Source organism: Gymnoscopelus microlampas (genome assembly GCF_963454915.1).
Source record: "Gymnoscopelus microlampas genome assembly, chromosome: 23".
NCBI classification, from domain to species: Eukaryota; Metazoa; Chordata; class Actinopteri; order Myctophiformes; family Myctophidae; genus Gymnoscopelus; species Gymnoscopelus microlampas.
Genome location: NC_139960.1, coordinates 22,502,479 through 22,524,026, shown reverse-complemented (window position 1 = coordinate 22,524,026; position 21,548 = coordinate 22,502,479). Strand labels below are relative to the sequence as shown.

General features: G+C 43.1%; 1 protein-coding gene across 2 annotated transcripts in view; it reads left to right on the top strand.

Moving 5' to 3' along the window:
- apaf1 (apoptotic peptidase activating factor 1) overlaps positions 1–21,548 on the top strand; it is a 63,854-nt gene that overhangs the window by 34,872 nt on the left and 7,434 nt on the right. For both annotated transcript variants that reach the window (XM_084050318.1, XM_084050317.1), the window contains 2 exons: positions 732–857; positions 4,462–4,608. In XM_084050318.1, the coding sequence (XP_083906444.1) occupies positions 732–857; positions 4,462–4,608 (273 nt within the window). The remainder of the gene's footprint in view (positions 1–731; positions 858–4,461; positions 4,609–21,548) is intronic.

The window sequence follows — 21,548 nt, the reverse complement described above, 5'->3', positions numbered from 1 at the left end:
CCCTCTCTCCCCCCCCCCCGACCTTCAGATGAATGAGTCGCTGTGTCCAGACGTAGTCAGTCAGCTGCCAAATGAAGTCTCTAATTATGAGTCATGTTATTTGCTCTGCAGCTCCGGGACGTAACCGGGTAGAACGAGGTAACGAGGAGAGAAAGAGATGGAGAGAGAGACACACAGGCAGAAAGTAGAGAGAGAGAGTTCTTATTTAGAGTCACTCTATTTTGATGTGGCGTTGTGATAGAGACCTTTTACAAGACGTTCATAAGGGAAAGGTGATATTGGTGGTCTTCATTTGAGCCGTCACTGAATCACAGTGTTCTGAGGAAGAGAGCTAAATCATGGTTATTATACAAACATTCTACTCCATGTCCTTCTATTCCAGTGGTTCTCAACCTGTGGGTCGGGACCCCCGGGGGGGGTCCCCACATGACAATGAAGTGACAATTTAAGTAAACTTTTTAAACGTTGTCTTATTTGAATAAAAGGTTCTTGTTCCACTTCTTTGTTTTTTATTGGATGTAAATATGTGCGTTATTACTCTATGAAAAACAAAACAAAAGGAATCTAACTGTATCATAATGTTCTAGTTGCACTTCTTTGTTGTTTTTATTAGACTTCTCAATATCCCATGGCAATATTTTCCAATACTCATTTTCAAACATGTTTATGTGCGTTATCACTGTATGAAAAACAAAACAAAAGGAATCTAACTGTATCATATGGGTCCTCAGGTGTGGAGCTGTGAGTCATGGCAGTGTGTCCACGTGCTGAAAGGTCATCAGGACTGTGTTCGTAGCTGCCGGTTCTCCTGGGACGCCCGGCGCCTCGCCACGGGGGACGATAACGGAGAGATCAGGGTGGGTACCGAGGAGGAGAACTTTAACACATCCAGCATTATAGATACACACTTGAATTTACAGCTGTCGGCCGGGATCCTATCACTTTTGTTTTTCCTCTAAAACATGTTTTTTTTCTGAGGTGTTAAACTAGTCTAGGTGTTGTTGATCGAGGTGTTGCTTGAGATTGTAGACGGTGTCATACTTTGGTACGCCTCAGCCTAATCAGTCAGTGCAGATGGTGAACATAGAAAGATAAAGGTACAGAACGGGCACTTCCATTCATAGCAACACTGTGCTTCTGTGTCAAACGTGGAAGAGGAACTAATGAATGCACAGTGACCTCTGTTTGTTCCATGCTGAGTCATTCTGGTCTATTCCATTGTACCTGCTTGTTATCCATTGCAATAAGCGTCATCGGGCCCCCCCCAGCAAAATTGGTAGCTGTGGACCACCTTGCCGGGGGTCAACGTCAGCAAGGGCATGCGGTCGCAGCGGGTTCATACTGCCAAATGTAAATGGGTTCAGATCTGAGCCAAGTCTCCTGCTGAAGGCGCATCTGAAGCCTATCCTGGACGGGAGTCTCACTCTCCAGACGTAAAAACAGATCTCTCTCCCTCTCTCTCTCTGCGGGAGGCCTGCAGGACTTGGAACAGGTGGGGGGCGTTGCTGTGGGAGTGAGAGAACAGGAAAAAGATGGAAGGGGGAAGAGGAGGAAGTGTGACAGTGGGAGGAGGAGGGGCAGGCGAGGGTGATGGACTCAAGCTGCCAGATTGGATCCACAAAACCCTGCAGTGCTTTCTCTCCTATCTCTCGCTCTCTCTCTCACACATGCACGCACGCACGCACGCACGCACACGCACGCACATGCACGCACACACACACACGCACGCACGCACGCACGCACGCACACACACAAACACACGCGCGCGCACACGCTTGTATTACTATCAGGGTTCCCACAGTCATGGAAATATTTGGAAATGAGAACATCAGTTTTCCAGGCCTGGGAAAGGTTTGGAATGAATCAAATGTTTTGGAAAATGTTTGGATATACATAGTTTTGGACTATACATTGATGGACTATACATTGATTTTGTTCATTAAAAACATGTTCCAAAACATGCCTAACATTTCATGAAATATGCAACATGGTAAAATATAGTGCTGCGCTGCACAGGCTGCGTTAGAGCAGCCTATATACTGGACGTCACAAAAAGAATAGATCTACAAGCTACAGGAACAAATATGCAAATATGCACCCTTTTTGTCACATGAAGCCTCCGCTCCAGTCTGTGTTGGCCATAGCACACTGGAATAAGAGCCTCATTATTGCACCATATGATTGTTATAGGCCTGGAAATGGGGTAAAATACTTTGGAGAAGTTATGGAAAAGTTTAGAAAATGTATTGGTAAAAATGTGTGGGAACCCTGGGAACGGAACCCTGTACTATACTTGTGAGGATATCAACACTTTAGGACAGCATTGAAAATTGCCTAACAATAGCTGAAAAAATAGCAGATCTACAAGTTGCGTGGTGAGCTTGTAGATTGGCTATCTTTCGGTGTGTGACATTTGCCACACAGCTAAGTATAGAATAGGCAAAACTCTAACCCTAATGCCTAAACCTGGCCTCTAAATGCCTAATCTGTCGGATTAACCATAAAAACAACCTTTTTTCTTTTTAGGACCAGGAAAATGGTCAGCACAACGTCTATTTCTATAATTCTACTGTACTTGAGGGGACATTTGGTCTCACACACACACACACACACACACACACACACACACACACACACACACACACACACACAACCTAAAAGTAACACAACAGGGGAAGTGTGTGTGGTGTGAAGGGGTCACTTAGCGGCAGCAAATCGCATAATCACATCAGTCCATAATGGGGTTAACCCATTCAATCCGGGAATGCATCTACAAGTGTCTTCTAAATCCTAACAGGTTTCTGAAAAAACCTATGTTATATCAGTGGTGCTCAAACCTTTTCATGTCTAGGACCCCCAAAATGATATGTATTTGTCCGCCGACCCCCATCTTAAAATATTTAGTTCCAGGGACCCCCAGAAGCAAATATTTGAGTTACAAATGTTCGCTTTAAAAATATATATATGTTCAAAGATTTGCAAAAATGTTCACGATTTTTCCAAAAATAGCAGATCTAGCTTAGTATAAAATAATTGTTACAGCTAAAATTAAAACATGGATGGGTTCCCAAAATCAATAGGTTAATGCCTCCTGGTGGCCTCTCTGCCAAACTGCGCACTCGTCCGGAAATGTCGTAAATCCGTCAGATCCAGTTACACCAACCGCCATGAAATCTCACTCTTGTTTCTATGGAAACAAATGTGAATCACTCACCGTGAAGCCTGCCAAGTATTAAATATAGCGATTACATGTGACGTTTAGCGGTTAAATGTGGATGGCATGTTACTGTAGGCACGTCAGTGTGATAGATTTTTGCTGCATTGGTTCGTCATTGTAGGCGTTTTCTTCCTCGAACCACAGAATGTCATCTTAACGTCCTCACAATCTATTATGGAATTCCATCGCCATAGTAACTGGTGCACAAAACCTGGTGCTGAAGGCAAACACCTTCTTTTTTTTTACTGTGTCCTTCAACTGATTCCTTTAGATTTTGCTCTCTTGTGGTTTCTTGTACAATCTTGAACATTTTTGCAAATCTTTGAATATATATATATTTTTAAGCGAACATTTGTAACTCAAATCTTTTTGCTTGTAGGGGTCCCTGGAACAAAATATTTTACAAATGTTCGCTTTAAAAATATATATATTCATCCTTAGGCCGATTCTACTTTTCTGAAAAACGTATGTTGCTATATATTGTTGCTGTCTGGCAGAAACCTCCTACAGTATATCCATATTTTAACTTGTTGTGTTTTCTCCTAAATCAACGCCCTACTTGATCATACTACAGCGTCACACAAAAGCATCAAAAGTAGCAGATCCGCAGATCAACTCAACTAGATCTGCTACTTTTGCTACCTTTGAATTTGACAATTGTGGACGTATGAGGTTTACACCCCTACAGACGATTATATAGCTGAAATCTAAAATGACACAGATGCTTTCCCGGTTTTATTGGGTTAAATTTGGTTCATGTATCATCTAAAACATTACATTTCACAGGACTTCATGTGACCGGAGGAAAAATGTGTCGTACATTGCAGTGTTTCAGTGTTACACTTTCCATCAGAACAGGGTGATACTGTATATGGCCTACAGTAGAATTGATATGAGGTTTGGTGTAGAGGGGAAAAAAAAGAGCAGACCAAGTACCGAGCCAGCAAAGGTCAAGTTTACAAAGTATCGAGGGTTTAAGTGGTTAAATGTCTGAAGACACACATTTAACATGAATTCAACATGTAGTGGGGGAGGGGGGTCCCTGCTTCATCTCTCTTTCAGCTAAGGGGTCCTTGGCCCTGAAAAACATTGAAGACCCCTGCTCTATAGTATGATGTAAGATCAAAATGGACACTGTCAGCACGGTGTGTGTGTGTGTGTGTGTGTGTGTGTGTGTGTGTGTGTGTGTGTGTGTTAGTTTGGACAGTTGAACATCATTTCTAACGTTCTTGTCCTTCACACAGCTCTGGAACGTGAGGGACGGCACCTTGCTGAAGATCTGCTCCCGCAACACCAAGGACGCCATGGACTCGCTGCACGGCGGCTGGGTGACAGACCTGCACTTCTCCCCCGACAACACCCTGCTGGTCTCCACTGGAGGGTACATTAAGGTACCCACACACACACACACACACACACACACACATTTTGGCGAAAGAAATGAGCTACCAGGTCAATGAAAACGAGCGACTTATGTAGGCCCCATGAGCACTTTAAACATGATATGTGCATCGGCTATTTGAAAATAGACGATCTACAAGCTCAAAACGTGTCGCGATGCGACACAGGATTGCAACCCCGCAATATTTACTACAAGCAACTTTACATAAAAACAAGCCCAAAGTCGCTTACAATAAGTGGACATGGCAACAATGCTACTGACACACACACACACACACATAATAAATAATGATATTGTCAATGTCATGGATGAATCACACACACAGGGCAGCCTGAAATAAAAATAGCAGAATATCGTGCAAGGATCTGTCAGTTTCATATGACTGACTGTCAGTCTATATAGTACAGTACAATATGGTACAGCACAGCACACACTGGGACATGGGAACTGTCCTTATGAGGAGCAACTGTCTTCACAAACATAGAACAACACAATAGAAATTTTGGACACTTCTGGAAAGTTGACACATTTTACTGGTACTCGTCCATTCGAGCAGTGGTGGAAAGTAACATTTACGTAACAATTACACATTTTTATTTGGTACATTTACTGAAGTACTGTACAATTTTGAGATAGTTTTACTTTACTGGAGTTTTTCAAATTTTCAATACTTTTACTTCTACTGGATTTTTTCCAATTTTCAATACTTTTACTTTACTCCACTACATCTCAGAGCAAAATATTATACTTTTACTCCACTACAATTATTTGAAAACTTTAATTAGTAGTTACATTGTAGATTACAATTATTATTACGAAGCATACATTAACCACGTCAGCCCTATTTAAACTTTGGCTATTTGAAAATAGCCGATCTACAAGCTCACAACGTGTCGCCTTGCGACGTGTTGTGAGGCTTTATATCATTGGCCTATAACACATCTTGAAAATGAGTGCAAATCTTTGAATGTATATCCTTTTTCAAATCATTGCCTCTGGGGGTCGCTGGAAAAAAACATTTTGAACCTGGTTTCCTGCACAAGTGCAAAATGATTTGTTTTACTATTGAGCTAATAGAGCCTGCCTGCTTGCTCAGGGGATAAATTGAATCTTGACCATCAGGTAAAAATTCGTGTCAGGTCCTGTGTCTAGGTGAGACATGACATTTGACACGATCTAAATGTCTCAATAGAAGTGCAGGGAGACAAAATACAACCACCCCAATTGTATAAGTTATATTGTATTCACATACTCTACTGTACAGATAGCACAAAATTAAAATGTATTCATTTAAAAAAAGTGACATAGTGCCGCTTTAAGGTTCTGGTAAGGGGTTCCTGTTAGGCATGTGGTGATGAGGGTTAAGATTGAATGAATGTAGTCAATGAAAGTCCACTACCTTTCTCCCGAAATAAATGTAGTGGCAAGGGGTGGATAGGGGGATGGGCCACTAAAGAAAGGTTAAAAAGAAGGCATGCCAGTAAAAAAGTAAAAGAATCTTGAGGTGAAGATTTGTGGAAAAACAAACAACAAAACTAAAACTAAAACGAGGGGATATAAAAGGCTTCTAAGAAGAAGGCCAGCTGCATGTGAATCACAATCAGAATTCATTTATTTGTCACATCACAGGTTTACAGGTGTAAAGAAGTGGGTGAAATGTGTTTATGCATTCATGTAACGTGTGTGTGTGTGTGTGCATGTGTTTGTGCATTTATGTGTAATACGTGTGTGCAATCATGTGTGTGTAGTACATACTCAAAGCCCCCGCCTGTCTTATTGCCTGGCTGCGTTTCACAAGAGACAGGGTCAGTTAGTGGGCAGCCTCCGAGAGATTGTGATTGGCTGCCTGCCAGGTGTTGATGATGTAATCCCCAAGGGACAGTGGTGCTGATCGATGAGGCTTTATATCATTAGATTACTCCCATTAGTGTGTGTGTGTGTGTGTGTGTGTGTGTGTGTGTGCTGTGTGTACAAATAGACCTATAAGAGTCCATTTGTACACACTCTGTGTTAAAATAACAGTCAGGATTGGTGTGTGTGTGTGTGTGTGTGTGTGTGTGTGTGTGTGTGTGTGTGTGTGTGTGTGTGTGTGTGTGTGTGTGTGTGTGTGTGTGTGTGTGTGTGTGTGTGTGTGTGTGTGTGTGTGTGTGTGTGCGCGCGCGCCTGTTTGTGAGGGTAGGTGGTCCTGTTGTCATCATGGGCTGCCAGTGGTTGACAGGGTTCTAAACTGCGGCCCAAGGTCACTGTGACACATTCCTGAGCTCCTACTGTTGACAGAATACTGCACAATGTGTAATGAGAGCAAACACAGATGATGACAGCCAACCATTATTCCTGGCCTGGGGGGGGCGTATTTCTGTCGATGAGAATGCTATGCACTATGAATACAAAAAAATAACAACAAGACAAACGGATGCCGTCATTCCACACCAGAGTATAGTCTTAATTCACTGCGATTTTATTTATTTATTCATTTATTTTCAACTCGGCTCAGTTCCTTTAGTCTTCTGATCCGTTTGTCCTGTTACGTTCACGCTGTGATTCATTTCTGGAGAGGTGTGGATGTCTTATCTCTTCCCGTCAACAACTATAAATGTTCTCCCTAAGCAGACATGGAGAGTCCAGATTCAAGGGCAGAAGAATTGGCCAGACTAGACTATTAAGAAGAGAGATGGGGCGCCGGCGAAAGGCGCACACACACACACACAGTGAGGTCATTTTGACATCATAGTTTAGTGCTCTGGTTCTCAAGGTGGCGTCCGGAGACCCCTAGTGTGACAGTGACAGTTAGGAACCAGACGGACACTTATCTGTCTGTAACTCAGAGAGTGTCACATAATGTACACTCATGTATATTTGTACACTCAGAGTTCAGTTTAGAGTTCTCAACTGGCCTGAAAATTAAGGCCCGGCCCTAACTGGGCCTTACTGGGCCGACCCGAGGCTCGGCTCGGCCCGAACAATTACCATACCCGAAAATGTGTCATTATGTGGTTATTGTCCTCAAAGTCACACATCCAACAAGCTTTGAACTGAGCAGATTGGACCTTCCGTTCCAGAGATAATGGCCAAAACATCTTGAAAACTGTTTGTTTTTTGTCGATTTTCGATCGGCGATTTTCGACGTATGATGTTCATTTTCTTTTATAACACGGGCTAGGAAGGTCGGACAGCGACAAACTAGATACCTGAGTAAAGTTCACTTTGAACTGCATCGAACACTTCCACTGCCATTTCCGTTCGGCCGCTAAGGGCAGTTAAATTTTTTTGGGGGGGGGTTAATAGATGTTTTTTTCTTTGTTTTCTTCACAGAACCTGAGGCTCGACCCGGCCCAGCAAATTAGCATAGATTTTGGGCCCGGCCCGGCCCGAAAACGTCGGGTCGGGTGGGGTCGGGTTCGGGCAGAATTTGAGAACTCTAGTTCTGTTCACACACTGAGGTTTTTACACTGCAGTTCAAACTGGTGGTCCTTCAAATCAAAAAGGCTGAGCATCACTGGTCTAGAAGCAGTGGTTCTCAAACTTTTCAGGCCCCCAAAATTATCATATTTGAACTGGGGACCCCCCTGAATAATCTTATTTGAACTGTGGACCCCCTCATCCTGACAAGCACTTGGAATTGTAGGAGTTAAGGCATTACATTTAGTTTGACTCGGTTCCACAGTTAAATAGCCGAGCTTGTAGATCAGCAATGTTCTAACTTTTTTCAGGAACTTTCTTATTTGACAATTTGGCCAATATTTGAACTAGTTTTTCTAGTATAGTTTGTTGATGACTTTTGATGCAATAATGGTCTTTTTTCCATTTAATTTCTTTTCTTTTTAGGTATTAAAAAGGTCTTAAAAGTCCTTAAACTGTGCCTTTACTGTCATCTGCCCCCCCCCCCCCCTCCGAATCGTGTGGGGACCCCCCTGGGGAGGGGGGGTGTCCTATGGGGAGGTCCTGGGCTTACAGAATAAAGATAAACACTTACATGTTCATTCATCATCTCTCGCTGCTACCACAGTGACGGCTCATCAGTGGGAACATTCCCTCCACCTCCCCAGCCTCCTCATGTAGCAGCATTTAGGCCTCCACTTTGTCAGGATGTCACTCCATGTGGGAACATCATGCATATCATCATGTTCTTTTAACCCACTAAGACCGGGAACGCATCTGTGTCATTTTAGATTTTAGCTATAACCATTATTTTATACTTTGGCTATTCAAAAATAGCGGATCCACAAGCTCGTAGCACGGCACCGAGTGCCGCTTGTAGATCTGATATTTTTGAAAAAATGTGAACATTTGTGGAAATCTTTGAATACCGGTGTATATATATTTTTTTAAAAGGGAACATTTGTGACTCAAATCTTCTGCTTCTGGGGATTCTACAAACGTATGATGTTAATAATTATCAGTGTTTCTCAAACGTTTTCATGTCAAGGACCCCCAAAAACTATATGTATTTCCAGGGACCCCCCAGAAGCAAAGATTTGAGTAAAACATGTTTGCTTTAAAAATATATCTATATTAAAGAAATAGCATATCTACAGTACAAGCTCATAGAGCGGCGCCATGCTATGAGCTTGTATATCTGCTATTTTTGAATAGCCAAAGTATAAAATAATTGTTAAAGTGGTTTCACAGATGCGTTGCCGGTCTTAATGGGTTAATATCTGCCTGCGTATCTTTAGGTTCTGCCCTTCATGTGTCTATTATCATGTCCTAGTCCTTGTACTGTCTTTAGATTCTGCCTCATGAGGGTTTATGAAGTCCTTGCACAGATTCGTTCTGGACGGCAGTGGCTCAGGAGGCAGAGTGGCCACTTGGGAATCGAAAGGTTCCCGGTTTCGATCCTCGGCTCCCCCCCGTGTCGGTGTCAAAGTGTCCTTGAGCAAGGCACCGAACCCCTATCTGCTCCCGAAGTCCCGGTGAGCAGGTTGTACATTGTAATGCACACAAAGAAACGCACCATAGTAGTATAGGAGGGCACCACTTTACCAAAACCTACCGCTAGGGGGAATGGTGGCGCTGTTGAGCACATTCCCTCCTATACTACTAGTACTCACCATTTACCATTTAGTCCCACCGCCAAATAGAATGAATAATATCATTGCAATAAATGTTTTTTTTTATCTAGACCAGGGGTCTTTAACAGGGGGTCCTCAGAGTTACTACAGGGGGTCCGCCAAATCTTTGTGTGGTGGGGAACATTAGCCGTAAATAGCAGATCTACACGATGTAGATCTGCTTGTAGATCGGCTATTTTCGGAGAGTCGGTGAAGAGGGAAAAAGAGCAGTCTATGAAAAAAGTTTAATGTGCAACACAATTTTATACGATATGTAGTGGGGGGGTCCCTGCTTCATCTCTCTCTCAGGTAAGGGGTCCTTGGCCTGCAAAACGTTGAAGACCCTGATCTAGACAAAGAGTGTCCTGACTGAAATAATACAAAGTACCTGCCATCCGAGAGCAGGCGCTAATTATAAACCTCAAATTCCCTATCCGGGGCCCTTAGGTCAGTGGTTCTCAACCTGTGGGTCGGGACCCCCAGGGGGGATGGACTTTTAAGACCTCAAAAAAGAAAGACAGAAAAGAAAAAGACCATTACTGCATCAAAATCCACAAACTATACTATAAAACATTGGCCAAATTGTCAAATAATATAAGAAAGAGGCCAAAAAATAATGAATAGCCGATCTGCTATTTTCACAATATTTATTTGTGGAACCGAGTCAAATAAAATGGGCGGTCCCCCCAGTTCAAATATGATTATTTTGGGGGGTCACGGCCTGAAAAGGTTGAGAACCACTGCCTTAGGTAGTGAAGTCTGCCGATAAACTCGGTGTACTTGATGCACCATCGTGGCACTTATCTACATGTCTTACTTGCATTACCTGGTAATGGCAGTTTGCGTCGTCTGGATAGGGTATGGGCTGACAGATCATATTCATCACTCCGTTCCTCGTGTCTCACTCCTCTCTGCCTTTGACCGGTCCGAGACGTGCCGAGTTGACGGACACGGCGGCGCGCGGACGTGGCGAGCGGTGATGGATTATTACGGCCGTCTCGAAAGGCACCAAACCCGTCGTAATGGGCCGTGATTGATGCTGTCCTATGCAGCCTGAGAGGATGACAAATGGCCCTGGCCGCCGTCGTAATTAACACAACTTGGTACAGTATATCGTCACTGTCGGGTGATAACTGTGTATGTCCAAAACCATTCCTTTTTTAAATTATTATTTTTACGACATTTTAACTCATTCACTGCCAGGAATTCATTCATTCATTCATCCGTCTACCGTCCCCTTCAAAAACAGAGATTTTACTGTACCTTTTGAAAAAACATGGAATATTCTCCGTGACCTCCGTCCTCACGGAGATCGGTTCATTACATGCACAGGGGTGTCGTAGTAGAGGGGTGAAAAAATTGTTCGCTGAGCTATGGCCAGTTGAATGTGGCTTGTTTTTTTAAAAACAAGCGGAAAACAACAGAAGGCCGAGAAAATTTGACTTTTGTGAATCCTTTAACATGAAAGGAGGCGAGCTTTTTTTTTTCTTGCGGTCACGTGATTTCAGGGTGTACTCTTCTTCAGTGGTGATTGGATCATTCACAGGCTGTGGAGCAGTGCCCCGCATTATTGTCTCCGCCAGGCCGAAGGCATGGCGAGAGAGTATGTTTTACCCTCCGTCCGTCCGTCCGTCCGTGTGTCCGTCCGTCCGTCCGTCCTGTCCGTGTGTTACCACCAAATCTCCGGCACCATTGGCCCGGTCGCTGCGAAACTGTGCACACACACTCCCTGGATGCCAATTCAGAACCTCTGCCTCAAATTTTTCACATGGGCCTGTTATAGCGACACCAGGAGGCCGATTTGTGCAAAACCCATTTTTTCACATACTCCTACAGTTTTTAACCAAACGTCATGCAAATCGGTACACAGTATCTCTATAGTCATGTGATCAACCCTGATCTGTCCGATTTTCAATATTCCATCCTCATTGGTTAAGGTTGCCATCCAAAGTTTGCAGGATTGGTCCGTTTTGAACGAACTGCTCAAACCATGAACGCAGCTTGCGATTTCCGTGAAATTTCACACACACATTCCCACTAGGCCGAGGAAGAAATGCCACCCTTTTCACATTGGCCTGTTATAGCGCCACCAGCAGGTCTAATTTAGAAAAACACATTTTTAGAACAAAATGCCTCAAATCATGAATGCTGTGTCTGATTGCCGTGAAAGACCTAACAATGAATGGCACCATTTTCACATTGGCCTATTATAGCGCCACCAGGAGGCCAGAATAACGTACCTGACCTGGCGGAGACCTGTGCTCCGAGGAGCACTTTTTCTAGTTATGTTATACTTTGGCTATTTTAGAAAAATCTTGAACATTTTTGCAAATCTTTGAATATGTATATATTTTTATAGGGATTTTTTTTACTCTTCTGGGGGGGTCCCTGGAACAGCATATTTTCAGATGGTGGTCTGTGGCCAATTACATCATTTTGGGGGTATGACATGAAAATGTGATTCAATTGTGTTTAAGAAGACATTTGTAGAATCCCCAGAAGTAAAGATTTGAGTTACAAATGTTCACTTAAGAAATATATATTCAAAGATTTGCTAAAAAAAAATCATGATTATTCAAAAATAGCAGATCGACAAGCTCATAGCACGGCATTTGACTCGAAATGTGTCGCTTCGCGCCACATTTCGAGTTTGTAGATCTGCTACTTTTGATCATTTTGAATTGAATCCTGAAACGTAACAGCTACTATCATTCCTATATCCTCATCATGGAGCTTTAACCTTTTAACAAAAACACTTTTAACTTTCACAAAAAATAATCAGTTTCACCCCCTTTAAGCTGAGAATAAAGCTTTCTTACATACTAGGCTAGGCTTATCTAGAGCAACTTTTTAGGTGAGCAATGAACCCAAGGAATTTCAACATGATATATTGCTGCTGTCACACACACACACACACACACACACACACACACACACACACACTCTCTGATCCAGTTGAAGCGTGGGGGTTTAAAAGCACAGGGTAGAACTCCAACCATCTCCCTTGACAACCCAGCATCATCAGACCCAGCTTTGATTGACAGCTAAAGAGAGACAGACCGACAGAAAGACAGACAGACAGACAGACAGACAGTCACAGAGAGAGAGAGAAACATAATAGAGAGACTCACTAGCGACTGAGTAATGCAGGTTAAATATGCCTTTATTGCAAATAAAAAAAAAGTTGGTCCGCTGTTGGTTTATCAGAGTTGAGTTATGAATATTTGTGCACATAATTCATAACATGATTTATGTGTTGCTTTGCTGCAACCTGTGTGTGTGTGTGTGTGTGTGTGTGTGTGTGTGTGTGTGTGTGTGTGTGTGTGTGTGTGTGTGTGTGTGTGTGTGTGTGCGCGTGTGTGGTCAGGATGAGCCTTTTCACACCTGCTGCCTGCTCTTCGGGTCATGGCACTGTGACAGATTGTCTCACTGACACCCTGTGTGTGTGTAGGTGCGTTATGCACGTGTGTGTGTGTGTGTGTGTGTCTCCAGACCAGGTGTGAGACAGGTAGCACATTTCCCGCTGCACCCTGGAGCAGAGGAGAGGAGTGATGGACTGCATTCATAACAGCTTCTCTCAGGGGGCTAGATCTCAACACTTCATCACACACACACTATCTCTGAATATCTCTGCTTCTGTGGACCAGTGGAATGGCTCGGTGTTTAATGGTCCTACTTTTACACATGTACAAATTTAGAATATAATGTGGTTACCCTCAACCACGGATGTTATCGGTCCGCTTGTGTTCTGATATATTCCATTTTGTTTAACCCATTAAGACCTGAAGCCGATTCTACAAATGTCTTCTAAATCCCAACAGTATTCTGAAAATACTTTTTCATGTCAAGGACCCCCAAAATGATATGTATTTGGCTGCGGACCCCCATCTCAAAATATTTCGTTCCAGGGACCGCCAGAAGAAAAGATTTGAGTTAAAAAAAAATCGCATTAGAAGAATATATATTCAAAGATTTGAACACATTTTCTAGATTTTTCAAAAATAGCAGATCTACAAGCTCATAGTGCGGCACTCGCTTGTAGATGAGCTTGTAGATCTGCTATTTTTGAATAGCCAAAGTGTTAAAATAATGCTTTTTAGCTCAAATAAAAAAATGACACATATGCTTTCCAGGTCTTTATAAAAAAAAATCTTAATCCCTTCTGTGTTTGAATTTCACACTTGTTTCCTTGTAATTCCGGCTTTCAACTTCTACAAGAGTGCTACGACACTCACTGAGGAATTCATGCACAGACAGGATAGAAAGACTTCTTCAATATGGAATATTCCAGAAGTGTTCCGATTTGACACGTAACATCTGTGGCTTGTATGGAGTAGTATGACCACTAAACATGGAACGTCCAGTGGATAGTGGGAGGGTCGACCAAGGTTGACAGACATAATACGAATGTCAGAATCGATAAAAAAAAATCTCTGTCCGTCTTGTCCAGTGTTAATTTTGGCACAAATCCTGGGGCAGATCTACAAGCTCACTTTGTCGCGATGCTATGTATTGTGAGCTTGTATATTTGCTATTTTTGCTACATTAAAGTGCCCTCACATTATGATAAAGTAGAAAATAGGGCATTAACTTATGAAAAAACATGGAGATACAAGGCCCAACAGCGGCGATACACTCGCACACAGACAAATATGGGCATATCAGAAGACGGCTCTCCACTGACACTGGTTTTGTCAGACTTGACTTATCAGTCCGTGCTGCGTTCGCGCTCCCTGGGTGACAGAAAAGCACATTTCACCATATCTCTCACTCCCCACGGTCGTGTGTGTGTGTGTGTGTGTGTGTGTGTGTGTGTGCGTGTGTGTGCGTGCGTGTGTGTGCGTGCGTGCGTGCGTGCGTCCCACACTCACACGGTGACACTTAATGTACCGTTCATATACTTAGTCGCACTACGGTATTGTGCACCACAAATAGCAGACCTACAAGCTTACAATGCAATGCGGATGCGACACGTTGTGTGTAGGTCTGTTATTTTGGCGTGCGGCGGTGCTTAAATAAGTCTTCACACCTCCTCCACTACCCGTGTCTGTCCACGTCATCTGTCTTCGTCACCGTCATGTTTTGCCGTTTCTCGTCTTCGCACACTCACAGTCCTCTGACGTCGTTACACGACGTTCTGTATTCTGTATTTCCTGTCGTTCTCAGTCTCACCCTCGCACGTACCGTGCAGTGGTAAAATGTACTCAAATGTTTTACTTAAGTAAAAGTATCAATACTGCACTGTAGAAATACTCACAAGTAAAAGTCCAGAATTCAAAATGTACTTGCTTAAAAAAGTACAAAAGTATTTGTATCAAAATATACTTAAAGTACCAAAAGTAGAAAGTACTCATTATGCAGAATGTCCCATTTCACAAGTTTTTAAATGTATAAAATGTATACAAATCTTTTGAAAATAGCAGATCTACAAGCTCACAATGCGGCGCATCGCGACGCATTGTGAGCTTGTAGATCGGCTATTTTCAAATGGCCGAAATGTATATAGGGCTGAAGTAGGTAATGTATGTTTTGTAATAATAATCAAAATCTACAAAGTGACTAGTAACTAATGTTTTCAAATAATTGTAGTGGAGTAAAAGTACAAAATTTGCCTCTGAGATGTAGTGGAGTAGAAGTAAAAGCATTTTCAAATACTCAAGTAAAGACAAATATATAAACATTTTACTCAAGTACAGTAGTCAAGTAAATGTACTTCCACCACTGCTCATGCGTGAGCACGTGTCCGCACCAACGCGCAGGCCAGAGCAGGAATTGTCTGTTTGCTGTCTTTCTGAAAGAATGTTTTTTATGAGGAGGTCTCCAGTGAATGGAGATTATATGAACCCCTCAGGTCTCTCTCTCTCTCGCTTTTCTATACTCTCTCAATGTCGCTCCACCTCTCTTTCTCTATCATTCTCTCTCTCTTGCTCATAGTGATGGTCATTAAACTCATGTTAACGAGGCCTCCGCGGTCAATGAGCGATGGCGGGCCCTTATGGCTTTGAGGCACTGAACTGGAGGAAGGTAAAGCAGGGAGGGAGGAAGGGGAGGAGGGAAAGGAGTCAAGGTTACTCTGACCTTTCCCTTGAGAGAGAGAGAGAGAGAGGAGATGGGAAGAGAATGAGCAAAGATTAAGAAATGGTTGCGTAGGAGTGAGGAGTGAGAGATTGACTGAGAAGAACACGATGCAAGACTTGAGGCGTGAACGCAGTCACCTCTCAGAGGCATAGATGGGATATTACACACACACACATACACACATACAGTACGTGCACGCACAGTCACACACTCAATGTCCTCACCGAAGAGAGATTGAGAAACATGTAAATATCCTCCTTACTAAGCACACCATAGATCTCTGAAGGAATTAACCACTTAAAGCCCTATTTCAACTACAAATACCACAACCAGTTGCCATGTACATCTTGTGTCCGTCCAGACTAATATAGTATGTTTAGTGAATGAAGGCTTTGAAGGAATTTAACCCATTAAAACCGGGAAAGCATCTGTGCCATTTTAGATTTTTGTGTTGGCTATTCAAAAATAGGAGATGTACAAGCTCACAGTGCGTCACTTCGTGCCACGCTGCGAGATTGTACATGTGCTATTTTTTTACATATTTGAAAAATCTTGAAAGTGTTTGAAGGCATTTGTAGAATGAAGGCATTTGTAGAATCAGCCTCAGGTCTTAATGAACATGTTTTGTGAGGTCACAGTGACACCACCTGCTTCTAATCAGTTCATCCTCGAGTCCAAGTGGACGTTTGTGCTAAATGTCATGGACGTCCCTCAAGGCATTCCTGAGGTATCATGTTGACAAGTTTGGGACGGTGCGGACGGACGAACAGACTTCCAACCTGAAGGACCTAATGCCTCCCATCGTGGCTGTCCGTTGGTGGAGCCATATGATATGATATGCCCAAAATAGGGACACCAGGGTGAATGTGTTTAATTTGTATATCCCCAAATGGAGCACGACATACAGCAGATTGAACATACAGAAACATTCAGTACATTTACTGTATTTATCTCTGTATGAGGGAAATTCTAAATGTCACATACCTCTAGCGGCCCTATTCTGGTGTGAACATTTGGAGAAAATAGCCGATCTACAAGCTCACACCACATCACAGGGTGACGCATTGTGAGCTGGTAGATTGGCTGTTTTCCCACGACGAGATTTGGTGTAGCGGGAAATAAAAAGTAGCCCTTGGTGACTCATTCAACGAAGTATAAAGGGTTTAAGTAGTTAAGTGTGTGTACGTGTGTGATTGTGTTATTATTATTACTACTATGATGTTCACCATTCAATGTGTCTAAAATATAATATAATTATTGTCACTTCATGCATATCGTAGATACTTCATTTTGGAACAAATCTTTTGCTGTATACAGTAATGATGTCAGCATTACATCATTGCATCCCCCCCTGGAATAGCTTGGCAGAATTGTTAGCAAATCCCACTTATTGAAATTTGAAATGGCTGGCTGTGCCGTTTGCCATTTTCAACCGCAATTGTCCTCCCCTCCTTAAACATTCTGACAAGTAATGTATTCTGGGATGGGAGTAAGACCGGTTGACATGGCACCTGCTTCGCATACTGTTTGTAAACAAGTCGATATGGCGGTCTTGCTTGCTGGCTACTGAGATTGCTGGAGTGATGATTTGATCATGGTTTCTGCTGTCAATGCTGTACAACTCCATAACACTATGCTATGCGCACACACACACGCACGCACACACACACACACACACACACACACACACACACACACACACACACACACACACACACACACACACACACACACACACACACACACACACACACACACACACACAGAGCAAATCAACCACTGAAGTGTGCCAGTCTCCCTGTTTTTAGGATTTTGTTATTTTCATCTCAGAAGTAGGAAATGGCAGCTGTTTTCATTTCAAAAAGCACACTTTGTTCCTCATTTGTTTTTAAATCAATTACCAGATATTAATACCTTATATAATATCTTAATACATCCACATTGTTGTTCTTTGACAGGCTGGTCACATCGTCGCATTCGGTAGTAAAGGAGACAATGTCTTGAATATGTTCTCTGGGTTGTGTGCTGGGAGGTAGAATTTCTCAGGATGCTGAAATGTTTCTCGGTGCTTCGCTCATTAAAACCAGGATTAATTGTCTTTTGGCTACAGAAGAACGCCTCTCATTTTGTCCCAGCCTCATCAGGAACAAATGAAAACGGAGAGGAAAACAAATGTTTTTTTGTATACGTTTTTTGTATTAATTCATGAAATAGTTATAGATTGAATTTCTTACGATTGATATTTTTGAGTTATTTGCTTGCTAAGTCGTGATGGCAAAAGATTCTTGGGCATGTCAATATTGTGCAAAAATTTCGCTATCACCATTGTATGGCGAAGTATAAAATGGGGTTTCATCTGAGTCTTTAATCAGACCAATCAATTTAGTGATTATAAAAAATCGATAACATTTTTTTTGTCATGTCAATTCACTGATATAGAAAAAATAAAAATGCTTCAAGATTAATCAATCAACAGAGTACTCACTAAGAAAATAATGAATAGTTGCTGCCATGATGATAATCACACGGACAACAGTACACAAGTGAGAACGAGCGATCACACGCTCCAACTGTCTCTGTCGTATAGTGACCACACTGTGATTTTGGCCATCTTAGCGGCGACCCTGATGAAATGTACACTTCATGGTTAAGACGTTAGTCCTAACTGTGTTGGGGTCAGGATGTTTAGCGTGACAGGCTGAAAGACAGTGGAAGGAAGTTAGATGGGAGAAACTGAGTGGATTTCAATTTTACACCTACATTCTTTTTTCTTCTTTTTTTTTTGAGTTCCTGATCACCTCCCTCAGGGGAGGAGAGAGGCTGGTGGAAATAGAGCAAAGAAGAAGAAAGGAGACAAAGGAAGGGAGAGAGAGAGAGACAGACAGAGAGAGAGAGCAGTGGATTGTCTGAGCATCAATATTTCAGTGGACGGAACCTTGGATAAATAATTCACCCTTTGTGTCAGTCAATGGTTCCCCCTGAGCAAGACTCTGGGTCTACACACACCTCTATCTCTCTATTTCTCTCCTCTCTCTGTCTCCCTCTCTCTCTCTCTCTGTCTCTGGGTCTGTCTCTGGCGTGGAGGTGGCCCGCTGAAGTCTTTTCTGTCACTCTGTGGTCTCTCACCTCCTCTCACTCCTCTCTTTGTGTGTGTCCTCCTGGCTGCAGAGACTTTACGAGGCTTTTTAAAGCCAGGGAACTGCACCTCTCTCCAGAGACTGTGTGTTGGAGCTATTTATGTGCCAGGAAGATGAATTGCCCCCCCGCCACCCCCCACCCCCCTCTGAAAGACATGCAAACTGGGCGCTCCCACTTTGGCCTAGCACTACACTATACCACACTGGCTCCTACAGTCACTTGCGCGTGCACACACACACACACACGCACACCTGCACACACATACACAGGTTACTTATTTATGTATGCAAAGCAGACTTTTTCCCCAGATAGCCTGAATTAGCAGACCTATTTAGTTGTGCAGGAAGTGAGGCTAATGGCAAGCACACATCAGCTAAATGCCTAAATTGTAATCAGGGCAGATTTAGGGTACAGTCTCCTGCTGTTGTGTGGGTTGAAGTAGACTTATGCACCTGCACATAGGCTGCTATACCAGGTGTGTGTGTGTGTGTGTGTGTGTGTGTGTGTGTGTGTGTGTGTGTGTGTGTGTGTGTGTGTGTGTGTGTGTGTGTGTGTGTGTGTGTGTGTGTGTGTGTGTGTGTGTGTGTGTGTGTGTGTGTGTGTGTGTGTGTGTGTGTGTGTGTGTGTGTGTGTGTGTGTGCGCGCGCTCGCACACAGGGTTTGATTTGTAAGAAAATGTGGGGAACGTTTCTTAACCATATATATACCTTTATATAATTTGTTGTATGACAAATAACTAAAATAGCTAATTCACAACCTCACAATGCGTTGCATTGCGTTGAAAATCAGAATGTGTGTGTGTGCGTGCATGCCTGCGTGCGTGTGTGCTTTTGTGTCCAAGAGAGAGAGACCGAACCAGAGGGCTTATCTGAAGCTGGAGGACGGTGTAGCTTTTCAGCCATGAGTGTGTGCATGTGAAGATAACAGTGTAATGGACAATCATTTCTATTATCAAGGACCATCCAGAAATCAGCAATTACCACTGCCATGACTCACACACATCAAACACACTCACACGCGCGCACGCACGCACGCACGCACGCACGCACGCACGCACGCACGCACGCACGCACGCACGCACGCACGCACGCACGCACGCACGCACGCACGCACGCACACACACACACACACACACACACACACACACACACACACACACACACACACACACACACACACACACACACACACACACACACACACACACACACACACACACACACACACACACACACACACACACACATACACACACACACACATCCTCTCTTTTGCTTCATAGATACAAGGCTGGCCAGGGACAGTGTACTGATAAAGCCTAATTGGTAAGACTATATTAAAGACGTGGTGAAATGAAATATACGTTTTTCACACTTTTAGAGCATATCTGTGGTCTTAATATGGACATCCATTTACTTGCTGAAAACACAAACGCTCTGCGTGATGACATAGATAGACCCTTATGAATACATATTAATCTTGATTATATTCACCTGCGTGATTCCCATAGCTGCATGTTCCTCAAAACACACATGATTTTCATTACAGAGCAGAAAAAAACGCAGGTATCAAACTGGATTGGATTGAATACAAAATATGCACTGTTGCAGCCTACAAGTATAGACTCAGAGCACGCACATCCAACCAATTTTAAAATCCAGGTGCAGGGCAGAAGTGAACAACAGTAGAAAACTAGACGCGTCGCAATTCCGGGGAAATTGCAAAGTGTGGTTGCGCCGACGCGGTCGGGACTCCGGTAATACGCCGGGAGGAATACCGTCGGAGACTGCGCCAATTACATCGTCGCGTCACTCCTGAGATCACCTGCGTTTCATTTTGAGAGGATTGATCCCCCAAAAATCATGTTTTTGCATCAAACGGTTACATTTCGTGCATTCGTGGCGCCCCTTATGGATCAAAGTAGAAATGCTTTTGGGGATTGGTGTAGTATACCACCCTCGACATGTGATTCAAAATTGGGATTGACCGGACGTTTCGTTCGTGATTTATGGCATTTTTGGTCAAACGGGCCCCTCCCGCTAACTTTGGAAGCCATTTACGGACGGACGGTACGGACTATCAAAATTCCGCTTGGATAGGTTTATCGCATGGGTCCATAGATCACGTGTACCGATTTGTGTGAGATTTGGGGAAAAATGGAAGGAAAAGGAGCAAAAAGTGTGTTTTGAAGAAAATTCAAAATGGCGGAAAATCTATCCTGACGCAAATGGGCGTGGCCTATATGGGAAGATGCGTCGTGACCCAAGGAATCCAGGGAAAAAGAAATTTTGATTTTACGACCTACGGTTCAAGAGTTACAGGCCAAAAGGTAAAGGGGGCTGTTATAGCGCCACCATGTGGCCGACTGGTGTGATTATTTTCTTAATAATTTTTCAAAAAACTATTAACCTCCCCTCCAAGTTTTGTAACTGTAGCCTTTACGGTTTCCGAGAAAATAATACTTGAATGGGAGTTTTTGCAATTCCCATTAAAGTGGATGGGGAAATTTAATGCACAAATAAATCAATATCAAAAAATCTATCCTGACGCAAATGGGCGTGGCCTATATGGGGAGATGCGTCGTGACCCAAGGAATCCAGGTGAAAAGAAATTTTGATTTTAGGACCTATGGTTCAAGAGTTACGGGCCAAAACGTAAAGGG